At 32.8% G+C, this 21,042-nt stretch overlaps 2 protein-coding genes across 2 annotated transcripts; one reads left to right on the top strand and one right to left on the bottom strand.

The window, feature by feature from the left end:
• Positions 1-12,736: 12,736 nt before the first annotated feature.
• Positions 12,737-14,079, top strand: LOC127087134 (transcription factor MYB48). Its single transcript, XM_051027992.1, has 3 exons — positions 12,737-12,937; positions 13,047-13,176; positions 13,336-14,079. The coding sequence occupies exons 1-3, from the start codon at positions 12,820-12,822 to the stop codon at positions 13,793-13,795; spliced, it is 708 nt and encodes a 235-aa protein (XP_050883949.1). The 5' UTR covers positions 12,737-12,819; the 3' UTR covers positions 13,796-14,079.
• A 6,234-nt stretch (positions 14,080-20,313) lies between these two features.
• Positions 20,314-20,654, bottom strand: LOC127087133 (ATP synthase small subunit 6-A, mitochondrial). Its single transcript, XM_051027990.1, has 2 exons — positions 20,467-20,654; positions 20,314-20,360 (listed from the first exon to the last, which is right to left on the bottom strand). Exons 1-2 carry the CDS (start codon positions 20,585-20,587, stop codon positions 20,314-20,316), a joined length of 168 nt encoding a protein of 55 aa, XP_050883947.1. The 5' UTR covers positions 20,588-20,654.
• Between the last annotated feature and the right edge of the window lie 388 nt (positions 20,655-21,042).

Here is a 21,042-nt window from a genome sequence, read left to right as displayed (position 1 = left end):
TGAGTTTTAGGATATGATAATGATACCATTATATTTCTGGCAAAAAATAGAGCAATTTAGATTCTTACGGATTTTAATTTCATGGAAAATTGAGAGAGTTATGGTTGTTGGAAGTTTGAGGAGAAAATTGAAAAGAAATTGAAACAAGGTCATGAGGTTGAAGAAGATGAGTTAGCACCATCTTTTGAATTTCTGAACTTGTTTTATTATATAATTAAATGTTTGCATTTTTTTACTAGATGTATCATTGCCCTAGCAGTTAGAGCGTGTGTGTTAAGGTTTTGTGTGTGCAAGAGGTTTGGGGTTTAAATCCCCCTCGCCCCAATCCCAATTTTTATTCATTATTTTTTTGCCTATTTATTTTTGTTGTTTTTCATAACTTCAAAGGCTCATAACTTGATGATCCCAAAGCCTTTTTGAGCCACTATTTTTTCTATGCGTTCATAATTTTGTCTATTTTATGATGGTAAAAATAAATTCCAAAATTGATATATTTTTCACATACTTATGCTTGTCTAAAGTTGATACCTTTTTAGGATTATTTTAGGATTTCAAATGACCTTCTTTGGTTGATACTTTAATTTTTCTTGATCACCATGACTTGTATGAATGTTTTGCATAATATATGAACTTTTTTTAATGTTATCAATATATGCCTCTTGGTTTTTGACCTAATTTTGACTTACTTTAATGTATGTTTACATGTTTATGTGCTTTGAACTTTGTTACTATGCCATGAACTCTTGTGTGTTTACTTTGCCACTGATCCATGATTCACATGTCATTTATTTCATGTCTTGTTGAACCTTTATGTTTATGTATGCCCTTGTGTTTGTCTTTGTTTATGTGTTTGCAAATGCTTTAAACTTGTGATAACATGTATTTGTATGACTTGTGTGCTTACATGTTCAAACCTTTTGTATGATGTTGAACCCTTGATTATGATCATATTAAACCTTAACATGCATGTCTTGAATACCTTAACTTATTTTCTTGATTAAGTTGATGTTATGATCATGCTTATGTATCTTTATGGATGTCGTGTTTAAACATCTTTCTTTATCAGTTGCTTGTCTTTGTTGATGTTATGCTTGAAAATCTTCTTTATCATGTGCTTATCTTTGTTGATGTCGTGCTTGAACATCTTCTTCATTTTCTTATCTTTGTGGATGTCATGCTTCAACATATTTCTTTACCATTTGTTTACCTTTGGTGTCATGCTTGAACATCCTTCTTCATTTGCTTATCTTCATGGATGTCATGCTTGAACATCTTTCTTTATCATGTGTTTACCTTTGTGGATGTCATGTTTGAACATCTTCATCATGTGCTTATCATTGTTATTGTCATGCTTGAACATCTTCTTCATTTGCTTATCTTTGTGGATGTCATGATTGAACATCTTGCTTATATTTTGTTTATCTTTTTGCCCAAATCCAAGGGAAAGAACTCTTTATTGACTTAATGTCATAGGTAGTTTAGCAATCCCTAGTTCCCCTTTGACCTTGTTAGAGTCATTTTCGCTTTCAACTTAGATTTAAGTAAGAGTTTGTAACTCTTGTAAGTGCGTTTATTATGAACACTTACTTCCCCCTTTGGAACCTTGATCACTATCAAGTGTTCTTTCACCCTTAGTTAGGTGAACTACGGTTGTTCTAATTCCATCCTTATAAGGATATATAGGCACATGACCGCGGATTTTTGCCGAGCAAATTTAATAAAAACTTTAGGTCCTTCCCGGTAAAACATTTACAAACAATAACATAACACAAATACTTTCAAAAGATTCCTATAGGATACTATAGATACTGAGGATGCTAATACCTTCCCTTAGTATAACCAACCCTCGAACCTTAGATCTCTTCGCATTGTTTTTACATTGCACAAATAGGGTTTTATTCGATCTTTTCCATTTCCATTTCCCTTGGATAAATTAAAGTTCGGTGGTGAACATTCAATGTTTTGTTATTCAAGTTAATACAATAGCTTGACATATGATTCTCACCGTGACAAAAGGCTTTTCAAGCCAAAGAAGAAGATGAATTCGAAGAAGATGAGCTTTCTCTTCTTTCCAGAAGAGTCAATCAACTCTGGAGAAAGAGACAAAAGCAACCCAGACGAATCATAAGAACATGTGGACGGTTTGAGTCAACATATGGACAAAAGAAGTCCAGTGCTGACAAGAATGTCATTTGTTTTGAGTGCAAGGAGTTAGGCCACTACAGGAATGAATGTCCCAAGCTAAAGAAAGAAAATCCTAAGAAGAATTTATTCAAAGATAAGAAGAAGGTTTTGATGGCTACATGGGACGACTCTGAGTCTTCAAAAGGTGATTCTGAAGAAAAGCAAGCCAACGTGGCGCTGATGGCAAGCACAAAAGCATCTGACTCAGAATCAAAATCAAACTCTAACAAGGTATTCTCTAACTTAACTCATTTTGAAATAGAGTCATGCATGACTGAGATACTTAAAAGTAGCAGAGGATTTAGAAAAGGTGCAAGGATTTTAATCAAATTTATACAACTGACTTTGAAGCCCATAGTGAGTAAAAGAAAGAAAATTCCACTTTGAAAGAAAAGATATGCAATCTTAAAAAAGATGGATTTGTCCTTAAAAGAAATAGTAAAGAACTTAAAAAGGAGATTACTTCAAAAGCTCATATGGACTCTGAATATGTCATTAAGAAATATGATATGTCTTTTCAAAATGTCTTGCATGAAATATAGACAGAAGCAAAATGGCTTCTATGATCTATGGATTAAGCAAAAATGGAAAGAGAGGTATTAGTTATCTGCCACCTCAAAATTCTAGGGTCAAACCTAATTCAAAACAGAAGGCAATTAAACCAAATGTTTTGTACTCCCATTTTACTACACATATGATTATTATGCACAGAAACCCTGGGTTAAGAAAACCTATGAGAGAACTAACAAAAATGGACCAAAAAAGATATGGGTACCTAAAGATAAAATAGTCTATGTTGCAAATATCCTTAGCAAGCAAGTTAAAACATCAATCTTGGTACCTGGACTCTAGATGCTCACGTCACCTAACGGGAAGAAAGCATATGTTCCAAAGTTTGGAACTTAAGCATGGATGAACTATTGGTTTTAGAGGAAATTGAAGGGTAAGATAATTGGCTCTAGAATTGTTGGTAATGGCTTTCTCAATTCTATTAATAATGTTTTAATAGTTAAATGATTAATGGATAACCTTTTATCCATAAGTCAATTAAGTGACAATGGTCATGATATTATCTTTAATAAAAGGTCATGCAAGATTGTTAGTCAAAAGGATAGCTTTGTAATCTTCAATGGAAAGAGGAAAAATAACATTCACAAAATTATACTTTTAGATTTAGAAAATCAAAATGTTAAATGCCTAATGTATGTGAACGAATAGCAATCGACTTGGCATAAACGGTTATGCCATGTTAGCATGAGAAGAATCTCAAATCTAAACAAGCTGAACTTAGTCAGAGGCCTTCCAAATCTGAAGTTTGCTTCAGATTATCTTTGTCAGGCATGTCAAAAATTCAAGTTTTCAAAAACTTCTTTTAGAGCTAAAAATGGTGTTTCAACCTCTAAGGTTTTGGAGATTTTGCACATTGACATATTTGGGCCACTAAAAACAACCTATGTCAATGGTAAAAGAGTATGGATTACTCATTGTATATGACTACAACGGGTGGACCTAGGTAAAGTTCCTAAAACACAAGGATGAATCACATTATGTGTTTGCTACTGTCATACCCCAAAATTTGCCCGTTAATATTACAAGGTATTTTTCAAGACACTCCAACTTATTTTTCAAGGCATTGATCCTAAAAGAACAAAGACCCGGCTCACAGGTGGCCAAATCCAGAAAATGGCCTAAACTGGCCTGCTCGCTAGGCGAGCAAATCCTTCGCCTAGCGAACCCTTCGCTATACCATTCGCCTAGGGAAGCTTGCGAACACCAGAAATTTTGGGCTTCATTCTGAGCCCATTAGGTCACAAAAATTCATTATAAATAGCAGAGCTTCATTCAAAAAAGGGGACAGAGGCAGACAGACAGAAACCCTAGCCAGGAAACCCTAACAGAAGCAACACAGCAAACCCCGGAGGCTAACCCAGAGAGTTCAGAGCAACCCTAAAGGAAACCCCGAAGGAAACTCATCTGCACCAAGGTTATCTCCGCCCAACTCAATCCGCCGCCAACCCTAAGGGTGACTTGCCAATTCAAGGTTGCAATTCAATTGCAAACAGGTTTGCATTACTATTACCGCCTTATGTTCTTAATTTGCATATGGCATGATGATTGAATTTATAAAAATATCTTAAGTTTCGCATGTGAATTTAAGTATGTATGAATATCTTGAATGTTTAACCATGTAATTTCTGTGATGGATGCCATAGGGTTCGGAGCTTTCTGGAATTGTACTGTTATCAAAACCAGAACCCGCAGCCGCTCGCTAGCACATCGCTAAGCGAGCATGCAACGAGTATTCGCTAAGCCTTCGCTAGGCGAGGCAGGAGCGAACGTGACAGTCGCTGATTTTCCTGTTCTGTTCTATGCTTATCTGATCTGTTTTATTCTAACCATGTGTTATTTTGCCTGACAATCCTACCGATGTTTTTCTTTTATTTGGTGCAACTCTTGATTGCACCCTGATTTGGTATTCTGATCTGTTTGCTGAATTTTTGTAAGGGTTCACATACTCCCGGAGAAGGTAGCTTGCTAGGTATTCCACTTTATTTGTGGGATACCCTTGGGGAAATTCACCCTAATTACCTAATTGATTATAATGTGGACCTAATTACCTAATTGATTACAATTACCTAATTGATTATAAAATACTGCCTTTGAATATGTGATCTTGGACCTCTCTTTGTTGCCTTACGGTATTCCGGTATTACGGTCATGTCCCGCGAATATGGAGATACACTTAGCAAAGACCCTTCGGTTAAATCATCATGTCCCTATAAGATAAATCATAGTCCCTCGGATGTTGCCCGCGAATATATGATTTTGTCCCTCGATGACCCTCCGTGGTAGCCTACGATTAAATGATGATCGTCCCTTCGAATGCTAAGGTATCCTTACAAATGTTGCCTTCAATGGCCAATCGATGACCCTACGATGACCCTTTTACATCCAAAGGATAAGACTACTTACTTCTCAATAGTAAGGACAGTTTTACCCTCATAAGGATAGGAAATGCCCATAAAGACCTTGGGTAGGTATAACTCTTAATTGCTGGCTCACAACCTAAAACATTTTTCATACGTCACACTTTGCAAAACATCTACTAGAAAATCACCACTTGGTATACATTCATACTAGAATCATTGCCAAGTTATATTTTTCTAAACAGTTTTCAAAATTAAACGAGATAAACACTTTGTATACATTCGTACAAGAATCATTACAAAGTTAAACTCTCTTTTCAAAATATTTTTTAAGCAATTCACAAACACTTTTTTCAGACAAACATAAGTGATCAAGCAATTAAGAGCCCATGGATAACCATGGATACAAAGGGTGCTAACACCTTCCCTTTGTATAATGTACCTCCCGAACCCAAAATCCAATCAAGGTCTTTCCTGTTCTTTTCCGCCTTTCCTTATTGGATAAAAGAAAAGTCGGTGGCAACTCTTGCTAACCGCGACATTTGCTTTCCAAAGCAAAAACACAAAAGTCCAGTTCACCGTATGACAGCTACTTTCTACTCCCAAGTACAAAATGAAAAAGACTTTAAAATTGTTAAAGTCAGAAGTGATCATGGTGGGGAATTTGAAAACAAAACTTGGAAAAACTCTTTGATGAAAATGGAATTTCTCATGATTTCTCTTGCCTTAGAACTCCTTAACATAATGGAGTTGTAGAGAGAAAAAATCGTATGTTGCAAGAAGTGACCAGAACCATAACCAATGAAACTAATGTTTCAAAGCACTTATGGGTAGAAGAAGTCAACACAACATGTTACATTTAGAATAGGATCTCTATAAGACCTATTCTGGGTAAGACTCCCTATGAATTGTGGAACAACAGAAAACATAACATTTCATATCTTCATCTATTTGGTTGTTCATGTTTTATTTTAAATACTAAAGAGAACTTGAACAAGTTTGATTACAAAGCACAAAAGTGTATCGTTTAAGGATACTCTGAACGCTCAAAAGGCTATGTAGTGCATAACACTGAAACACAAATTATTGAGGAATCAATTCATGTTAAGTTTAATGATAAGCTTACCCTTGAAAAGTCAAAGCTAGTTGACAAGTTTGCAAATTCAGAGATTAGCTACTCCGACTCTAAAGGAAAGGAATCTGAAGTAAAAGACTCTGAAGGCACTTAACACAAGATTTCTCAATCAGAATCAGAACCTGCTGACATACCAACACCTCTGAGGAAACATAAGCAAAGATCTTCACATCCTGATGAATTGATTATGGGAGATAAGACATAACCCATCAGAACTAGATCCTCATTCAAACCATATGAAGAATCCTTCTAAGATTGGTGTCCTTTATGAAATCTACTTCCATTGATGAAAAACTTTTGGAAACAGGCTGGATTATGGCAATGCAAGATGAATTAAATTAATTCTCCAGAAATTGATGTATGGTATATTGGGCCAAGACCCAAAGGAACTCATATTATTGGAACTAAATGGGTTTTCATAAATAATATGAGTGAGCAAGGAGAAGTGGTAAGGAACAAATCCATATTGGTGGCACAAGGCTATAGTCAACAAGAATGAATTGACTATACTGAAACCCTTGCACCAGTGTCCAGGTTAGAATCCATTTGTCTTCTAATTTCTTTTATAGTAAATAATAACTTCATTTTATATCAAATAGATGTTAAGAGTTCATTTCTGAATGGTTATATTACCGAGGAAGTTTATGTACATCAACCTTTTGGTTTTGAAAATCATAAAAACCCTGATTTTGTTTACAAACTCAACAAATCTTTATATTGTCTGATACAAGCTCCTAGAGCATGGTATCAAAGACTAAGCAACTTTCTTTTGAAAAATGATTTTACATGAGGGAACGTTGATACAAATTTGTTTTGTAAATCATTCAAAAATGATATTTTAATTGTGCAAATATACGTTGATATTATTTTTGGTTCTACTAATGCTACTATTTGCAAGGATTTTTCTAAGTCTATGCAGGCAAAATTTGAGATGAGTCTGCTGGGAGAATTAAATTTCTTTCTGGTGATTCAAATCAACCAAAGTTCATAAGGAACATATATCCATCACAGCAAGTACACAAGGGAACTTCTGAAGAAGTTTGACTTTTCAGATTGCAAACCAGCAAAGACTCTAACGCATTCAACATGCATTCTAAAGAAAGATGAAAGCAAACAGGTAGAACAAAAGGTATATATAGGTATGATTGATTCTCTCTTATACTTGATCGCTTCTAGGCCTAATATTTTATTCATTGTATGCTTTTGTGCTAGATTTCAATCAGATCATAGAGAATCCCACTTAACAGTTGTTAAAAGGATCTTTAGATATCTTAAAGGTACTACTAACCTTGACTTGATTTATAGAAAATACAAAGTATAAAAGTTAGTAGGTTATTATGATGCTGACTATGATAGAGACAAAATAGAAAGAAAGAGCGCCAACGGAAGCTGTTAGTTTCTTAATGATAATCTTATTTGGTGGTATAGCAAGAGACAATCAATAATAGAATTGTCAACTATAGAAGTTGAATATATTACAGCATCTAGATGCAACACTCAAATACTCTGGATAAAAAGTCAGCTAAAAGACTATCAACTTTATGAGAGTAACATCCATATTCTTTGTGATAATACTTCTGCAATTTGTTTATCTAAGAACCCTATTTTGCACTCTAGAGCGAAACACATAGAGATTAAACACCATTTTATAAGAGATTATATTCAGAAGGGTGTTATTAATTTAAAATTTATAGATATAGACCATCAATGGATTGATGTTTTCACAAAATCCCTTGCTGAAGATAGATTTGTTGATATTAGTCATGACATGTACACCCTATTAGTAGGTCCTTAAAATTTGTTAGTAAATTTCTCGACGAATTTAAAGATAAAAATCAGTTACAAAGGTTTTTAGATTGTCTTAATCATGTGTCATACTTTATTCCTAATCTTAGAACTATTTGTCTTCCTTTATTTAAGAGACTTAAAAAGGATACCCTATCTTGGGATGATTCCATGATCAAAAGTGTCACCCAATTAAAACAGATAGTTAAGAGAATACATTGCCTATGAACCCCTGATTCAAAGGCTAATCTTATTGTTGGAACAAATGCCTCGGGCCTAGGGTTTAGTGGTATATTTACACAATTACTTTAAGGCACGAATAAGAAACAAGTTGTTAGATATTACTCTGGAACTTGATCTCCAGCCCAATTAAATTATACTACTATTAAAAAGAGATTTTAACCATTGTTTTATGCATTTGAAAATTTCAAGATGATTTGTTTTTAGAATCATTTTTACTAAAAACATATTGCAAAGCTGCTAAGAGTGTCTTAAAGAAGGATGTTAAAAATTTGGTTTTAAAATATATCTTTGTTAGATGACAATATTTGTTATCTTGTTTTGATTTTGAAATATAACATATTGAAGGAATTAAAAAAAATTTACCATATTTTTTAATTCGAGAATTTTACAAGGTAAAAATGAGCAAGAAATAAAGTGATCTCGGAGATAATTATGGATCTCCATTATCATCAAATAATAAATCTAGAGTTTTAGGATCACCTTCATATATTACAAAATTACTTCTCCAATACCTTTTCCCTCAGACTTGTGATTAGGCCTGCATTATTATCTCAATTATCTTTTAATCAGAAAATTACTACTTCCTCGTCTTCTCAAATTTAACTCACTTTAAAATTAGATTTTTACACTCCTCCATCTTCTACAAAATCTTCTTTCATTACCAAAAATTTGTCATAATTGATTATCCCTTTGGAGCATATGTGTTGTCTTTCAAATGCGTCATTATTACAAGTTATTTCAAGAATTTTTCCCTCATGAAATTTTTATTTTTACCAAAAGACTCATTAAAAACCTGAGAATATTATGAATTTATTTTGGTTGATACTGATTCTTTTTCTCTTACTCGTCAATATGATGAGAATGATAAACCCAAAATTAAGTTCTCCAAATTCAAAATTATTAAAGTTTTATCTCCATCATATTGGAAGCAACCCTCTATAGAAAGAAAATCATTCTCAAGGTCTTACTCTCCTCAAACATACAATTATCTGGATTACATGGGTGCCTCGTTCAATTTCTTAGCAATTGAACAATTTAACCACACTTGGTTTATTTGGTTTAATAAAAATATTTTATTAAACTTGTCCTATTGATTTATCCAATGATTTCAGTTTATTAGACTCAATTTGGATATTTTCCCATATTATGCTTCTAAAGCCTTCAATGACTTTACCTCAGCTACTATTTGTCCTTCGCACAAGGCTTTATTATCTTTTTGCTCAGTTTTTAGGATTACTTGGATTATCTCTTGGACCTTTTCATATGAGCAGATATGGCAAGATTGTTCAACTTCTCAATTGATTAAAAAAAATTCTATTAAGTGGTGGATTAAGTTTAATCCATATCTGCTACCAACAACCAAGTTGGAAGTTTGGTGTAAAGTTCATCCCAAACTTCGCAAAAATATCAATATTAGTTCAGAAGATAGTGTATTTCTTATGAATCGATATAAGTTGCTAGCCACTTTATCAACTACTACCAGCCATAATGAATTTTTAAATAAATTCAAAGATGTTATGTCTGTTTTGTCATAAATGATAGTGTTTCCAGCACATCTGACCACTTGAATGACAATGAAGATGATTGTTATGGAATTATATATCTCGATGGACAAGGCTTATGTTTGAACATAAGAATTACTTTTAAAGAGAATTACTTTGTTTTGTTATGTTATATTATATATATATATATATATATATATATATATATATATATATATATATATATATAATATATATATATATATATTATATATATATATATATATATATATATATATATATATATATATATATATATATATATATATATATATATATATATATATATATATATATATATATATATATATATATATATATAAGTGAGGGATTTTGCTAGGATAATTGGGTATATTGAAATTTTGGAGGAGATTGTTGGGTATTTTTGGAAAAGATTCACAACTTAGATCCCCATATTTTTTTCACATAATTGTATAATGATGTGCATGAAAGTACGCGAGAAACTATTTGCAAACAAAAAGGTAAGTGGAACTTTTTCTCTTTAATTTTAGTATTGATGTACCCTACCTTCTTTATGAGGAAGGCACATACACCACTTGGAGTATTTTACTATTTAAAAAACCTAGAGTCCCAACATATTACGTACCACACTATTAGTGGCACCACACAAATTCTAAATGCAAACATTTATCCAACAATGGTTTCATTTCATGGACTAATCTATCAAATCTCTTTGCATTTAGTATTATATTTTTGAAAGAAAATAATGTGCCTGTAAACCACTTCAACGATTTCTTCAAAGTTTTGTCATCTTCCATATTTGTCTCTTGTTTTCATCAATGGCCCCTCCTTAAGTCAAGGGACGTAATGTTCCACCAAAATGTACAATTGGAAGCAAACTATTCATCACTCACACTTCAAATTTTGTTGAGATTTTGATACCATTGGCTTAAAAATCTGAAAAAATCGAGGGAACCATAAAAAAGAGATTTTACATATTTATAATAAATACTTTTTATTATTATCTACAATATCACTCATTCAAAGAAAGTGAAATTTCTTTCTATTTTTCTTTCTCCAAACCCTTAAAAAGGAGTTAAAGCACTTTACAAAGAAACATTATTTGAAATTTTAAGTTAAATCTACCAATAAATAGGCATTTCAGTGGAGAGGATCAGGAATGATTTTTATCTCTTAAATTTAAATTGAATCTCAAAATAATTTTTATTTCCCGCCTTAAATTCTATTGAGATGGAGAATTAAAATTTAAACTCGTCTCAAACATATTATGGTTAAGTTCAAGTATCTCGCTCTCTATCACGATTTATTTAGGAAAATCATATTTTAATAAAAATATTTATTTTTCTAAAATAAAATAATAAATAGTAAATTAAAAAAAATTTAAAAAATTTCATGTATATATTTTAAATATTTTAAATAATAAATATAAATTAAAATATCAAAGCATTACATATTTAATATTATAAATTATTAAAACTAAAATAATAAAATACATAAAATAAATGTAATGAATTTGTAATGAGATTAATTTAAATACACTGTCAGTGTAAAAGAATTTTACACCATCACTTAATTATAGACGTTGGATATTAAAAGAAGTTTGACTTTTATTTTAAAAATCTATAAAGTAATACAAACGGGTGATGGTGATGAACCGATTGTGTAAAACTTTTTACACTGACAGTGTATAGTAATTAATCTCATTTGTAATACCGTATTCCCTTCCCAGCATATTTTATAGCGGATTTTTCTCGTCAAATTCAATCAGATTCAATTAACCCGCTCTATTATGTTGCCATATCTACCCATAACTCATTAGATAAATGTGTAATGGCAATAAAAGCATTTATATACTAATTAATTGTACCAATTCAGTGTACTAATTACTTTGCTCCATAAAGTGCTCAACTCAAGAAAAACAATCACACCATAATTAAGTAGTGGGTATGGGTACAAGTAAAAAAATAACTTTAGCTAGAAGGAAAGATATGGAATGACTTTTTTGAAAAATAATAATATTTATTCGCTTTTAAAAAAATTTACACATACTAATACTTTTAATTTTCTATTCTTTTATTTCATAATTTCTTTTATCTACAATATATAATTAAATATTTTTTGACAAATTTATAATTAATTATATATTAAACTTTTAAAATGATGAATAATTAAAAATATAAAATAATTGAATTTTAATTTAATTATATTATAATATTTAAAAGAGAAAAATTAAATAAAATAGAGATAAAATTAAATATGTTAAAAAAACACGATGTTGTTTTGAAGTGAGATAAAATAAAGAGATTAATTATTATACACTGTCAGTGTAAAAAAGTTTTACACCGCCGATTCATCACCATCATCCGTTTGTACTATTTTATAGATTTTTAAAATAAAAGTCAAACTTCTTGTAATATCCGACGTCTATGATTAACTGATGGTGTAAAATCATTTTACACTGTCAATGTATTTCAATTAAACTCTAAAATAAATATAAATATATTTTTTAATTTATATTTATATAATTTATCGGACTATCCACAATTCATATAAAATTCCTAAAGAATCACATATCTTTTAAAATCAGAATAAAAATATTTGAAAAATATGAACTTTAACTTTTAAAATACAATTCTATTATTTTTTAGATTTAATGGATCGTCATTTTAACGATAAAAGTATATTTATACGGACTAACCTACGATGAGAATATATTTTTCTCCATAAACTTCAACAACTATGATTATATTTCCATGTAATAAAAATTGTAATGGATGTCATTGTCTTCGAGAATTGTCCCATAGCAATTGATTAAAATTGAATAAGCATGTGTAGCACTTGTACGGTTGATATGCAAAGTCACTTATTATTATGTTTTTTCTTAACAAAAAAACAAACATTTAAAACACTAGAACTCCATATATAAATAGCACCACTTCACACATAGGTTTCCCAAGTACTCAAGCACAAAAAGAAAAAGAAACCATTCTCAATATTCCACTTGAAGAATTGCAGGAAAAAAATGGTTCAATCTGAGGAAGTACGAAAAGGACCATGGACAGAACAAGAAGACTTCAAATTGGTGTCATTTGTTGGATTATTTGGAGACAGAAGATGGGACTTTATTGCTAAGGTATCAGGTTTGAAGGTGGAGGGAGACACTTACATATAGGTAATGCTTATTTTGGACATGTTAGATTATGTATTAAGCAACCTTTTAAGATTAACCACCTCATTCTTTTGTTGTAGGTTTGAATAGAACTGGTAAGAGTTGTAGGTTAAGGTGGGTTAATTATCTTCATCCTGGTCTCAAACGTGGTAAAATGACTCCTCATGAAGAACGTCTTGTCCTTGAACTTCAATCCAAGTGGGGAAATAGGTGACTTCATTTTCAATATTTGTCTATATCATCGATACCTCTGAACAAAGATATGTCTGATGTCTGATATCTGCCTGAACAAAGATGTGTCTGATATCTGATAGATGTCTGTGTATAATACTACTGATACATGCATGTGATTATGTTTTATTTATGTAGGTGGTCGAGAATTGCTCGAAAGTTACCTGGACGAACGGATAATGAGATAAAGAACTATTGGAGAACTCACATGAGGAAGAAAGCTCAGGACAAAAAGAGAATCTCATCAGCTCCATCTATAGAACACCATGTTTCAAAAGATGTGGAGGAAACAAGTTTTTATGACACGGGAGGATCAACAGTATCAACAAAAGTTAAACAACATGAACAAGAAGAGATTTCCATGGATGATATATGGAAAGATATTGATATATCAGAAGAGAATAGTGTTCTTGAGAATGAAGAATTTTGCAATGATAATAATAATGATAATACTAAAAATAACATATCATGTTCTCTACCAATGAGTTCTTCATCATGGGAGTATAATTCCTCAAACTCACTATGGGTGATGGATGAAGAAAGCATGATATTCCCTAAGAGTGATGACCCTTATTGTTCTTACTATGCTAATTACTAATTAGGATTCTTTTTTCTAAATTAATATTTTTGTTTTGTTTGTTCATATTATCATCTTGAGTGTCACTGCCACTTGTTTTAATTTAGTCTAATTAATAATAACCTTTGTATAGCATGGTTCTAGTTAGTGTGAACCAGCTGTAATAATACCCAAGGATAACCTCTGGTCATGTCAATGTTTTAGTGCTTTTTATTTTTTACTTTAAGAAGAACATCCAATAAGATAGGGAGTTGGTATGTTAGGAATTAATGTAAAATATTAAGTGCTTGTACTTTAAGTTTACATCATAAAGCTTTAATCTCGTTAACACCTCTTTATTAATACAGCTGTTTTGTTCTTTATAGTATATTAATTTTGAAATAAACACTTAATTACATCCTCAATATTGTGTGTATAGTTTGTTCCAGCTATCAAATAGTTCCGCTGAATAAGGACCGTCCCAAATAATTTGGAATCCTTATTCTATTTTTCTAAGGAGATTAGCTCCTGTCTCCTTGACTTTTGACCTAAAATTACTGTTTTGATTGAGACTAGGGTTAAGCAAGCTAAAGCTAAGACCGTTAGGGAAAAGCTTAAGTTGAAAGGCATGTTTATTGATAATTATAGTGATCATGAGAATGGAAGAATATGGGTGGAGTGGAATAATACCAAGGTTAACATTAAACTTGTCAGATGATTCACTGTGGTGTGTATGTGGTGTGTATGATCTGAGAGGTAACTTCAAACACTGGTTGACTGCTATTTATGCCCTTAACCAGCTTGGGCAAAGGAAGAAGCTTTGGAAGGACATTGTGAACCCACATGGGCAACATCAAGGTGCTTGGTGCCTTATTGGTGATTTCAACAATGTGATTAAGACCAAGGATCGTATAAGGGGGAATCTGGTAAATGAACTGAATATATTGATCTTACCAATACGATGGATATAACTGGGTTGTTTGAAATGGACAGCATTAAGGACTATTACACATGGTCGAACAAACAAACTGAAGGGCTATCTATTCTAGAATAGATAGAATGTTGACTGGTTTCAGGGACACATGAACACAATTCTCAGAGTTCTTACTCCTAGTGTGTCAGACTGTGTTATGCTTTGCTTGACTAGGCATGACAAGGGTAGTATAAAGAAAAGTAAATTCCAGTTCATTAACAGTGTGGTGCATTTGGGAGGTTTTTAGGGAGTTGTTACCAGAAGTTTGAGGGTAGGCATATGTATGTTCTTTGGAAAAAGTTGTATTGATTACAACCAATTCTGAGGAAGATGAGTAAGCCCTTATCAAATATGAAGAAGCATATTGATGAAGCCATGTCTTAGCTTATGAAGGCTCGACATGAACTCGTGAGTGACAGAATGAATGTCCAAAAGATTGAGGAAGTCAAAAGGTGTACTAAGGATGTTATCAAGTGGAATGATCTTGAGGAGAAAGTTTTGAAGCAAAGGGCAAAAATTGAATGGCTTAAGCTGGGTGATGGAAACAACTCATATATCCATGCTTCCTTTAAAGCCAGGCAAAATGCCAAAAGCATGAACATACTACACAAAGAGGATGGCACTCATGTGACAAACCAAAAGGAGTTTGAACAAGAAGTACTAGAGTAATATGGTAACTTAATGGGAAAAGGAAGGTGGAAACCTACATCATATTGACATTAGTTCCATTAGAGATGGAGCCCAGCTGAACATGACTCAGAGATAGAACCTTATCGCCCCAGTGACTGAGCAAGAGATCTTCAAAACCCTGAATGGTATTGGAGACCTGAAATCTCCTGATTTAGATGGCTATGGTGCCATATTTTTTAAGGCTAGCTGGAAGATTGTGAAAGATGATGTGATAGCAACCATCGTGGATTTCTTTGATAGAGAGAGGTTATATAAAGCTTTCAATAGCACTATTTTTACTCTCATCCATAGGAGTGATGAAGCAAAATCCATTAGAGAATATATATACCTATTTATGTGTGCACCACTTTGTACAAGATAATATCCAAGATCCTTACTGATAGAAAGGGGAAAGTTCTTGAGAGCATCATAGGTCAGAACCATACATCCTTTATCCCTAACCAGAATATCCATAATCACATCTTGTTGGCTTATGAGTTGATTAAGGGATACTCTAGAAAGGAAGGGGCATCAAGGTGTATGATGCAATTGGACCTTCAAAAAACCTATGATATGGTTGATTGGAAGGCTTTTGAGAGAATTATGCAAGAGTTGGGTTTCCCCATCAATTCATTAGATGGATTATTCTTGTTGTTACCTATGTGTCTTATAAGTTTAATATCAATGGTGATTACACTAGAATCATGGAAGCAAAAAAGGCATTAGGCAAGGGGACCCCATTTCATCCCTCATTTTTGTCATCATTATGGAATATTTGAACAAGTCCTTGTAAAAGATGCAGAAAAACCCTAATTTAAACCACCATGCCAAGTGTGAAAATTTTCAAATCACCAATCCAATCTTTGCAGATGACCTTTTGTTGTTTGCTAGAGGGGACCTGGGATCTATTGAGCTTATGTTGAATGCCTTCACTAACTTCTCTAACTCCACTGGTCTCAATATGAATCCAATTAAATGTAAAATTTACTTTGGTGGAGTGGACAACAGCACAAAAGAGGGCATAAAAACCTGATTGATTTCAAGGAGGGCCCATTACCCTTCAGATACCTAGGGGTGCCTTTGACCTGTAAAAAACTAGTCATTCCACATTACATGAATCTTGTTGATAAAATTGTTGCTAGAATCAAGGATTATAGCACCAAGTTGCTGAGTTATGCATGGAGAATCCAAATAATCAAGAGTGTGACATTTGCCATATCTAATTATCGAATGCAATGTTTTCCCTTCCTTAAGAATGTGATCCACAAAATTGTAAGTATCTACAGGTCTTTCATGTGTACTGGAAGTGCTGAGATTAGTAGGAAAAGTCTTGTTGCTTGGAAGAATGTTTGCAACCCAAATAACCAAGTGGTCTTAGCATCATTGATATGGAGATATGGAACAAGGCTACAATGCTAAAGATGCTTTGGAACGTCTGTGGAAAATCTAACAATTTGTGGGTGAAGCGAATCCACACATATTAAATTAAACAAACCACCTTGATGGATGTGAAGGCCAAACCAACCTACTCATGGATAATGAAAGTCATTATGCAGTAGGTAGAGAGAGAGAGAGAGACTGTTGTGAATTTGTAGTGTCAAGAACAAATGATGCATAGAAGCAAGTTCACCATGAAAGCCATATACATGGCCTTGAGAGCTGAAGAGCCAAAAGTTAATTGGAGAATTCTATTCTACGGTAACAAGGTCAGACCTTGGTCGCAGATGATATTGTGGCTTGCATGCCATGGCAAGCTTGCCACAAAGGCTAGACTTCATGGCTTTGGAATGTCTGATACCGCAGATGATCTTGTGGCTTGCATGCCATGGCAAGCTTGCCACAAAGGCTAGACTTCATGGCTTTGGAATGTATGATACTAACTAATGTTGTTTTTGTCCTGAGATTGAGACAATCAATCACTTGTTTTATGGATGTATTCATCTGAAGTCTATTTGGTTTAAGGTGCTAGATTGGATTCAAGTCAAGCATGAATTAAGGAATGAAATGATGAGCTTACTTGGATTCTAAAGCAAAGCAGGGGCAAATGTTGGCGTGCGGATATCCTTAAAATAGCGACAGCAGAGACAATTTATGAAGTTTGGATCCTAAAAATGACAGCAACAGAGACAATTTGTGAAGTTTGGAAATATCGCAATGACAAAAGCTATGGGAATAATGTAAATAACACTAAATAGAGGAGAAAATTATTGATTCGGTTGTTTATATGGGATGGAATAGTGTGAAACTTAGAGCACATTTAACTAGATTGATGATGTGCTAATTTTTTGATTTAGTTGTTTTGTAATCTTTTTGTGGGCTAGATCTTGTTTTGTCTTTTTGAATTAATCAAAGGTAATTTTTTATTAAAAATTAGTTCAACTTTATAATCTTTAATATGGGAAAAGAAGAACCCAAAAGACGGAGAACATCTACAATTAGAATCGGCCGAGAAATACAATAACCATGTGCAATGAATATTTCAAAGAAAATTTGCACCTTAATTTTCACTCATATAAGCACTCTTCAATTCAAACAAGTGTTTTGAAACCTACGTTGTCTTCAAAGACTAGCACAAAGTCAATAGCAACAACTATTTTTCTCATTATAATAGAAGATACACCAGAAAACTTAAGAAAGAATAATGGGAGGCATAGACACACATCTTCCAATTTTGAGATTCTCTCCATTTAGTGGACACTTCCATTTGGAGAGGTGATCATTCGGTTCATTGGTTAGTTCTCAATTTGATTTGCTAACCCATTTTAATGAACTTCTATCCACATTCATTTTAAGAACTTCAACAATTTTGACCTTCAATAGAAAAACCCCTTTCAAACGTGTATCTTACCCCAACAACAACGACAAAGGTGGATGAAGAGGAAGAAAAGTATTACTAGGGGTGACAAACGAGCATGTCCGTCCCACAAAATTCCACAAAAAAACGGGGCGGAACGAACATAATTGAGGATGCGGACTTAAAACCTAGATCTGTCCCGTAAAAAAATGAGTGTTTGGCGATAAAAGCCCGCGGGCATTACATCTGTTAAGCCTAAAAATACAAAAATTTATGTAAATGAATGTGTCCACGAAGAAAACGGGACGTGACAGACACATTAGAGGATGATGGTCTAAACTCTTGATCCGTTAGTGCGGGGAAACGGACATTGTCCAACAGGCCGGACCCATTTTGCCACCTCTAAGTATTACTGGCAGCAAGAATAATAATAATAATTTAGAAGTACGTACAATTTTATTTCATTTTGCTGACTTAGAGACTAGACAAGACAATTTCCAAAGATAATGTGAGTACTTCGGTTTAACTTGCTAACATTTAAAGCTCATCTAGATTATGTTGATTTTTGTTTAGTTCTCAGGTAAAATGACAGGGTCCAAGTCCAAAATAAAAGAAATCTCATGATGAAACACATGAATCTAATAATTCAGAACTGCATAGTATATAAATTTAACCAAATCTGGAAAAAAAATAAAGGAACATGAAGAGAGTATGTAAAATATCTCCCTTCACTTATTTCAATTTGAAAGACTAAAGCAAGCAAAGTTCTCTTGTTACATCTATAACAGTTCGCAAAACCAAGGCGATTCTTCCCTTCAGAGATCACCTGGAAAACAAGAAAAGCATGACATTAAATTAACAGAATCCAAATCTATGTATGACAGTGATAATTAGACAGTGATTATCTAGCTTACATAAAAAAATTGATACATGGAAAATCATATGCAACAAAACTGAAGACCTGTGTTAAGAGATATTACAAGTAACTCAATTTACAGTGGTTATAGTTACTAAGCAAACCCAATCTTGAGCAAAAAATAAATCAAATTACCCTATATTGGTTCCTGCATTATCTTCTGATCATTATAAACCTAAATTAGTTCTGAATGATCTCAAATTGGTTCCGATACTTCATGATCCATGAAACCAAAAAAGTTTCATAAATTGATTTCTATGAAAAAAGTCAAGACTATATAACTATGCACTAAATACTTTGATCCATCAACATGAAAGTTTTGTAACCACCCCTAATACAAGTTTGGAATCATAATCAAGTTTATGGTTATGTTTGGATATCATAAAATGATCGGAGAAGAATGGAATGAAGTGAAGCGGAATGAAGATTTTGTTCCATCATTTGGAAATTTTAGGGCGGGACACCACTAAATCGGAGAAGAAATATAGTGGTGAGTGATGGAATGGATGGAATCCATACCATTTCATTCTGCCAAACTCCATCCGATTTTAAATGATTCAAACAATGGAACACCACTTCATCCCATCTCACACTGCGCCGCTCCATCCAATTCAAACAATCCAAAGAAAGCCTAAGGGTATGTTTGGATTGGTGGAATTAGATGGAATGGAATGGTAAATAATGAGATTCTATGGTTTGAATTTGCAAATAATAGATGGAGCAGAGTGGAACATGATGGAATCCATTGGATCATACTCTATCCAATCCTTCAATTTTCATTCTATCTGATTTGGAGTGTATGCAATGGAAAGAACTAATTTGTTTTGTTCCATTTCGTCAAATTATAAAATAAATAAAAAAACTCAAACATCATGGGTAATCTCTATTCCATTCTGCTCCACTCCATTTCATCATATTTCATTTTGCCGCTTCGTTCTAGTCCATCATGTTCCCCAGTATTTCTAGTTTATCATTAAAGACATAAATGGAACAAGAGCTAAGAGTAGATAATACTGAAGTATGTTCTACCATACTGATTGATTATCCAAACTTCTTAAAAGATTAAATAAGATGAAATAACAAGGAAAACACAAAATATATAGCATAAAAAACAAATTCTAGCAAAAAAAACAGAAAATATACAATCAATGAAGTAAAATTTCAATTTTCTGCAATTATGAAAAAGCTAGGGTTTGGTAATTTGAGCGTTACCTCTTGTGGGCTTGAACGAATTTGGAGTTTTTGGCATCCTCCTCTACAGAGATGCAAGAAAACACAAATCAGATTCAAAAAAAAAAAAAACTCAAACTTCACCGATCACAACCAAATCAAAAAAAAAAAATGATTTGAAAATGATTTACCAGTTAAACCAAGGGAAAACTTGGTGATTATAGTTCCTGTGATAGCGAATCCAACAACAAAAGGCCAATTCTTCTTCCATTCTCGCTTGAAGAAAACTGGCCATGGATCGAACTTCCTCATTTTTCTCAGCTTCTACGCTCTCTCTTCTTCCTAGTAGATCTATTAGCGTTTCATTTGTTTATACAATGTGTCTTTTTTTTTAGATAAAAAGCTTATTGGGCTCAAATTATTGCAAGCCAATGATACTTCTACCAAACACCGCTATAGTTAATCTTGACACCCACCCTATTTACATAGGAAAATAATCATATTATCCTTAATAAAAGAAATTAAGTAACATAAAACCAAAAAAAAATCACCTTCTTCACACTTTTTGACCGTTTTCAGAATTTTAACTAAATTTTTACATCTCTATGTAATCAAATACACTAATTACAAATAAATTTTTTTATGGCATTTTTACAGTATCTTAGAATCAGGATTCGTTGACACAACATACAATGTGTAAATCTAAAAGACTTACATTAAATCTAATCGGTTAATATGAATAAATCAAACGATCATATATAAGTAGT

The sequence above is a fragment of the Lathyrus oleraceus genome, chromosome 5, assembly GCF_024323335.1.
Source record: "Lathyrus oleraceus cultivar Zhongwan6 chromosome 5, CAAS_Psat_ZW6_1.0, whole genome shotgun sequence".
NCBI lineage: Eukaryota > Viridiplantae > Streptophyta > Magnoliopsida > Fabales > Fabaceae > Lathyrus > Lathyrus oleraceus.
This window is presented reverse-complemented; position numbering and strand designations above follow the sequence as displayed.

Bases quoted from the DNA above. Each gene is read 5' to 3' on its own strand.
- LOC127087134 (XM_051027992.1), top strand. From the start codon at position 12,820: ATGGTTCAATCTGAGGAAGTACGAAAAGGACCATGGACAGAACAAGAA. The intron at 12,938-13,046 runs GTTTGAAGGTGG...CTTTTGTTGTAG, and splicing joins CTTTATTGCTAAGGTATCAG to GTTTGAATAGAACTGGTAAG. The intron at 13,177-13,335 runs GTGACTTCATTT...TTATTTATGTAG, and splicing joins CAATCCAAGTGGGGAAATAG to GTGGTCGAGAATTGCTCGAA.
- LOC127087133 (XM_051027990.1), bottom strand. From the start codon at position 20,587: ATGAGGAAGTTCGATCCATGGCCAGTTTTCTTCAAGCGAGAATGGAAG. The intron at 20,361-20,466 runs GTAAATCATTTT...GCATCTCTGTAG, and splicing joins GTTTTCCCTTGGTTTAACTG to AGGAGGATGCCAAAAACTCC.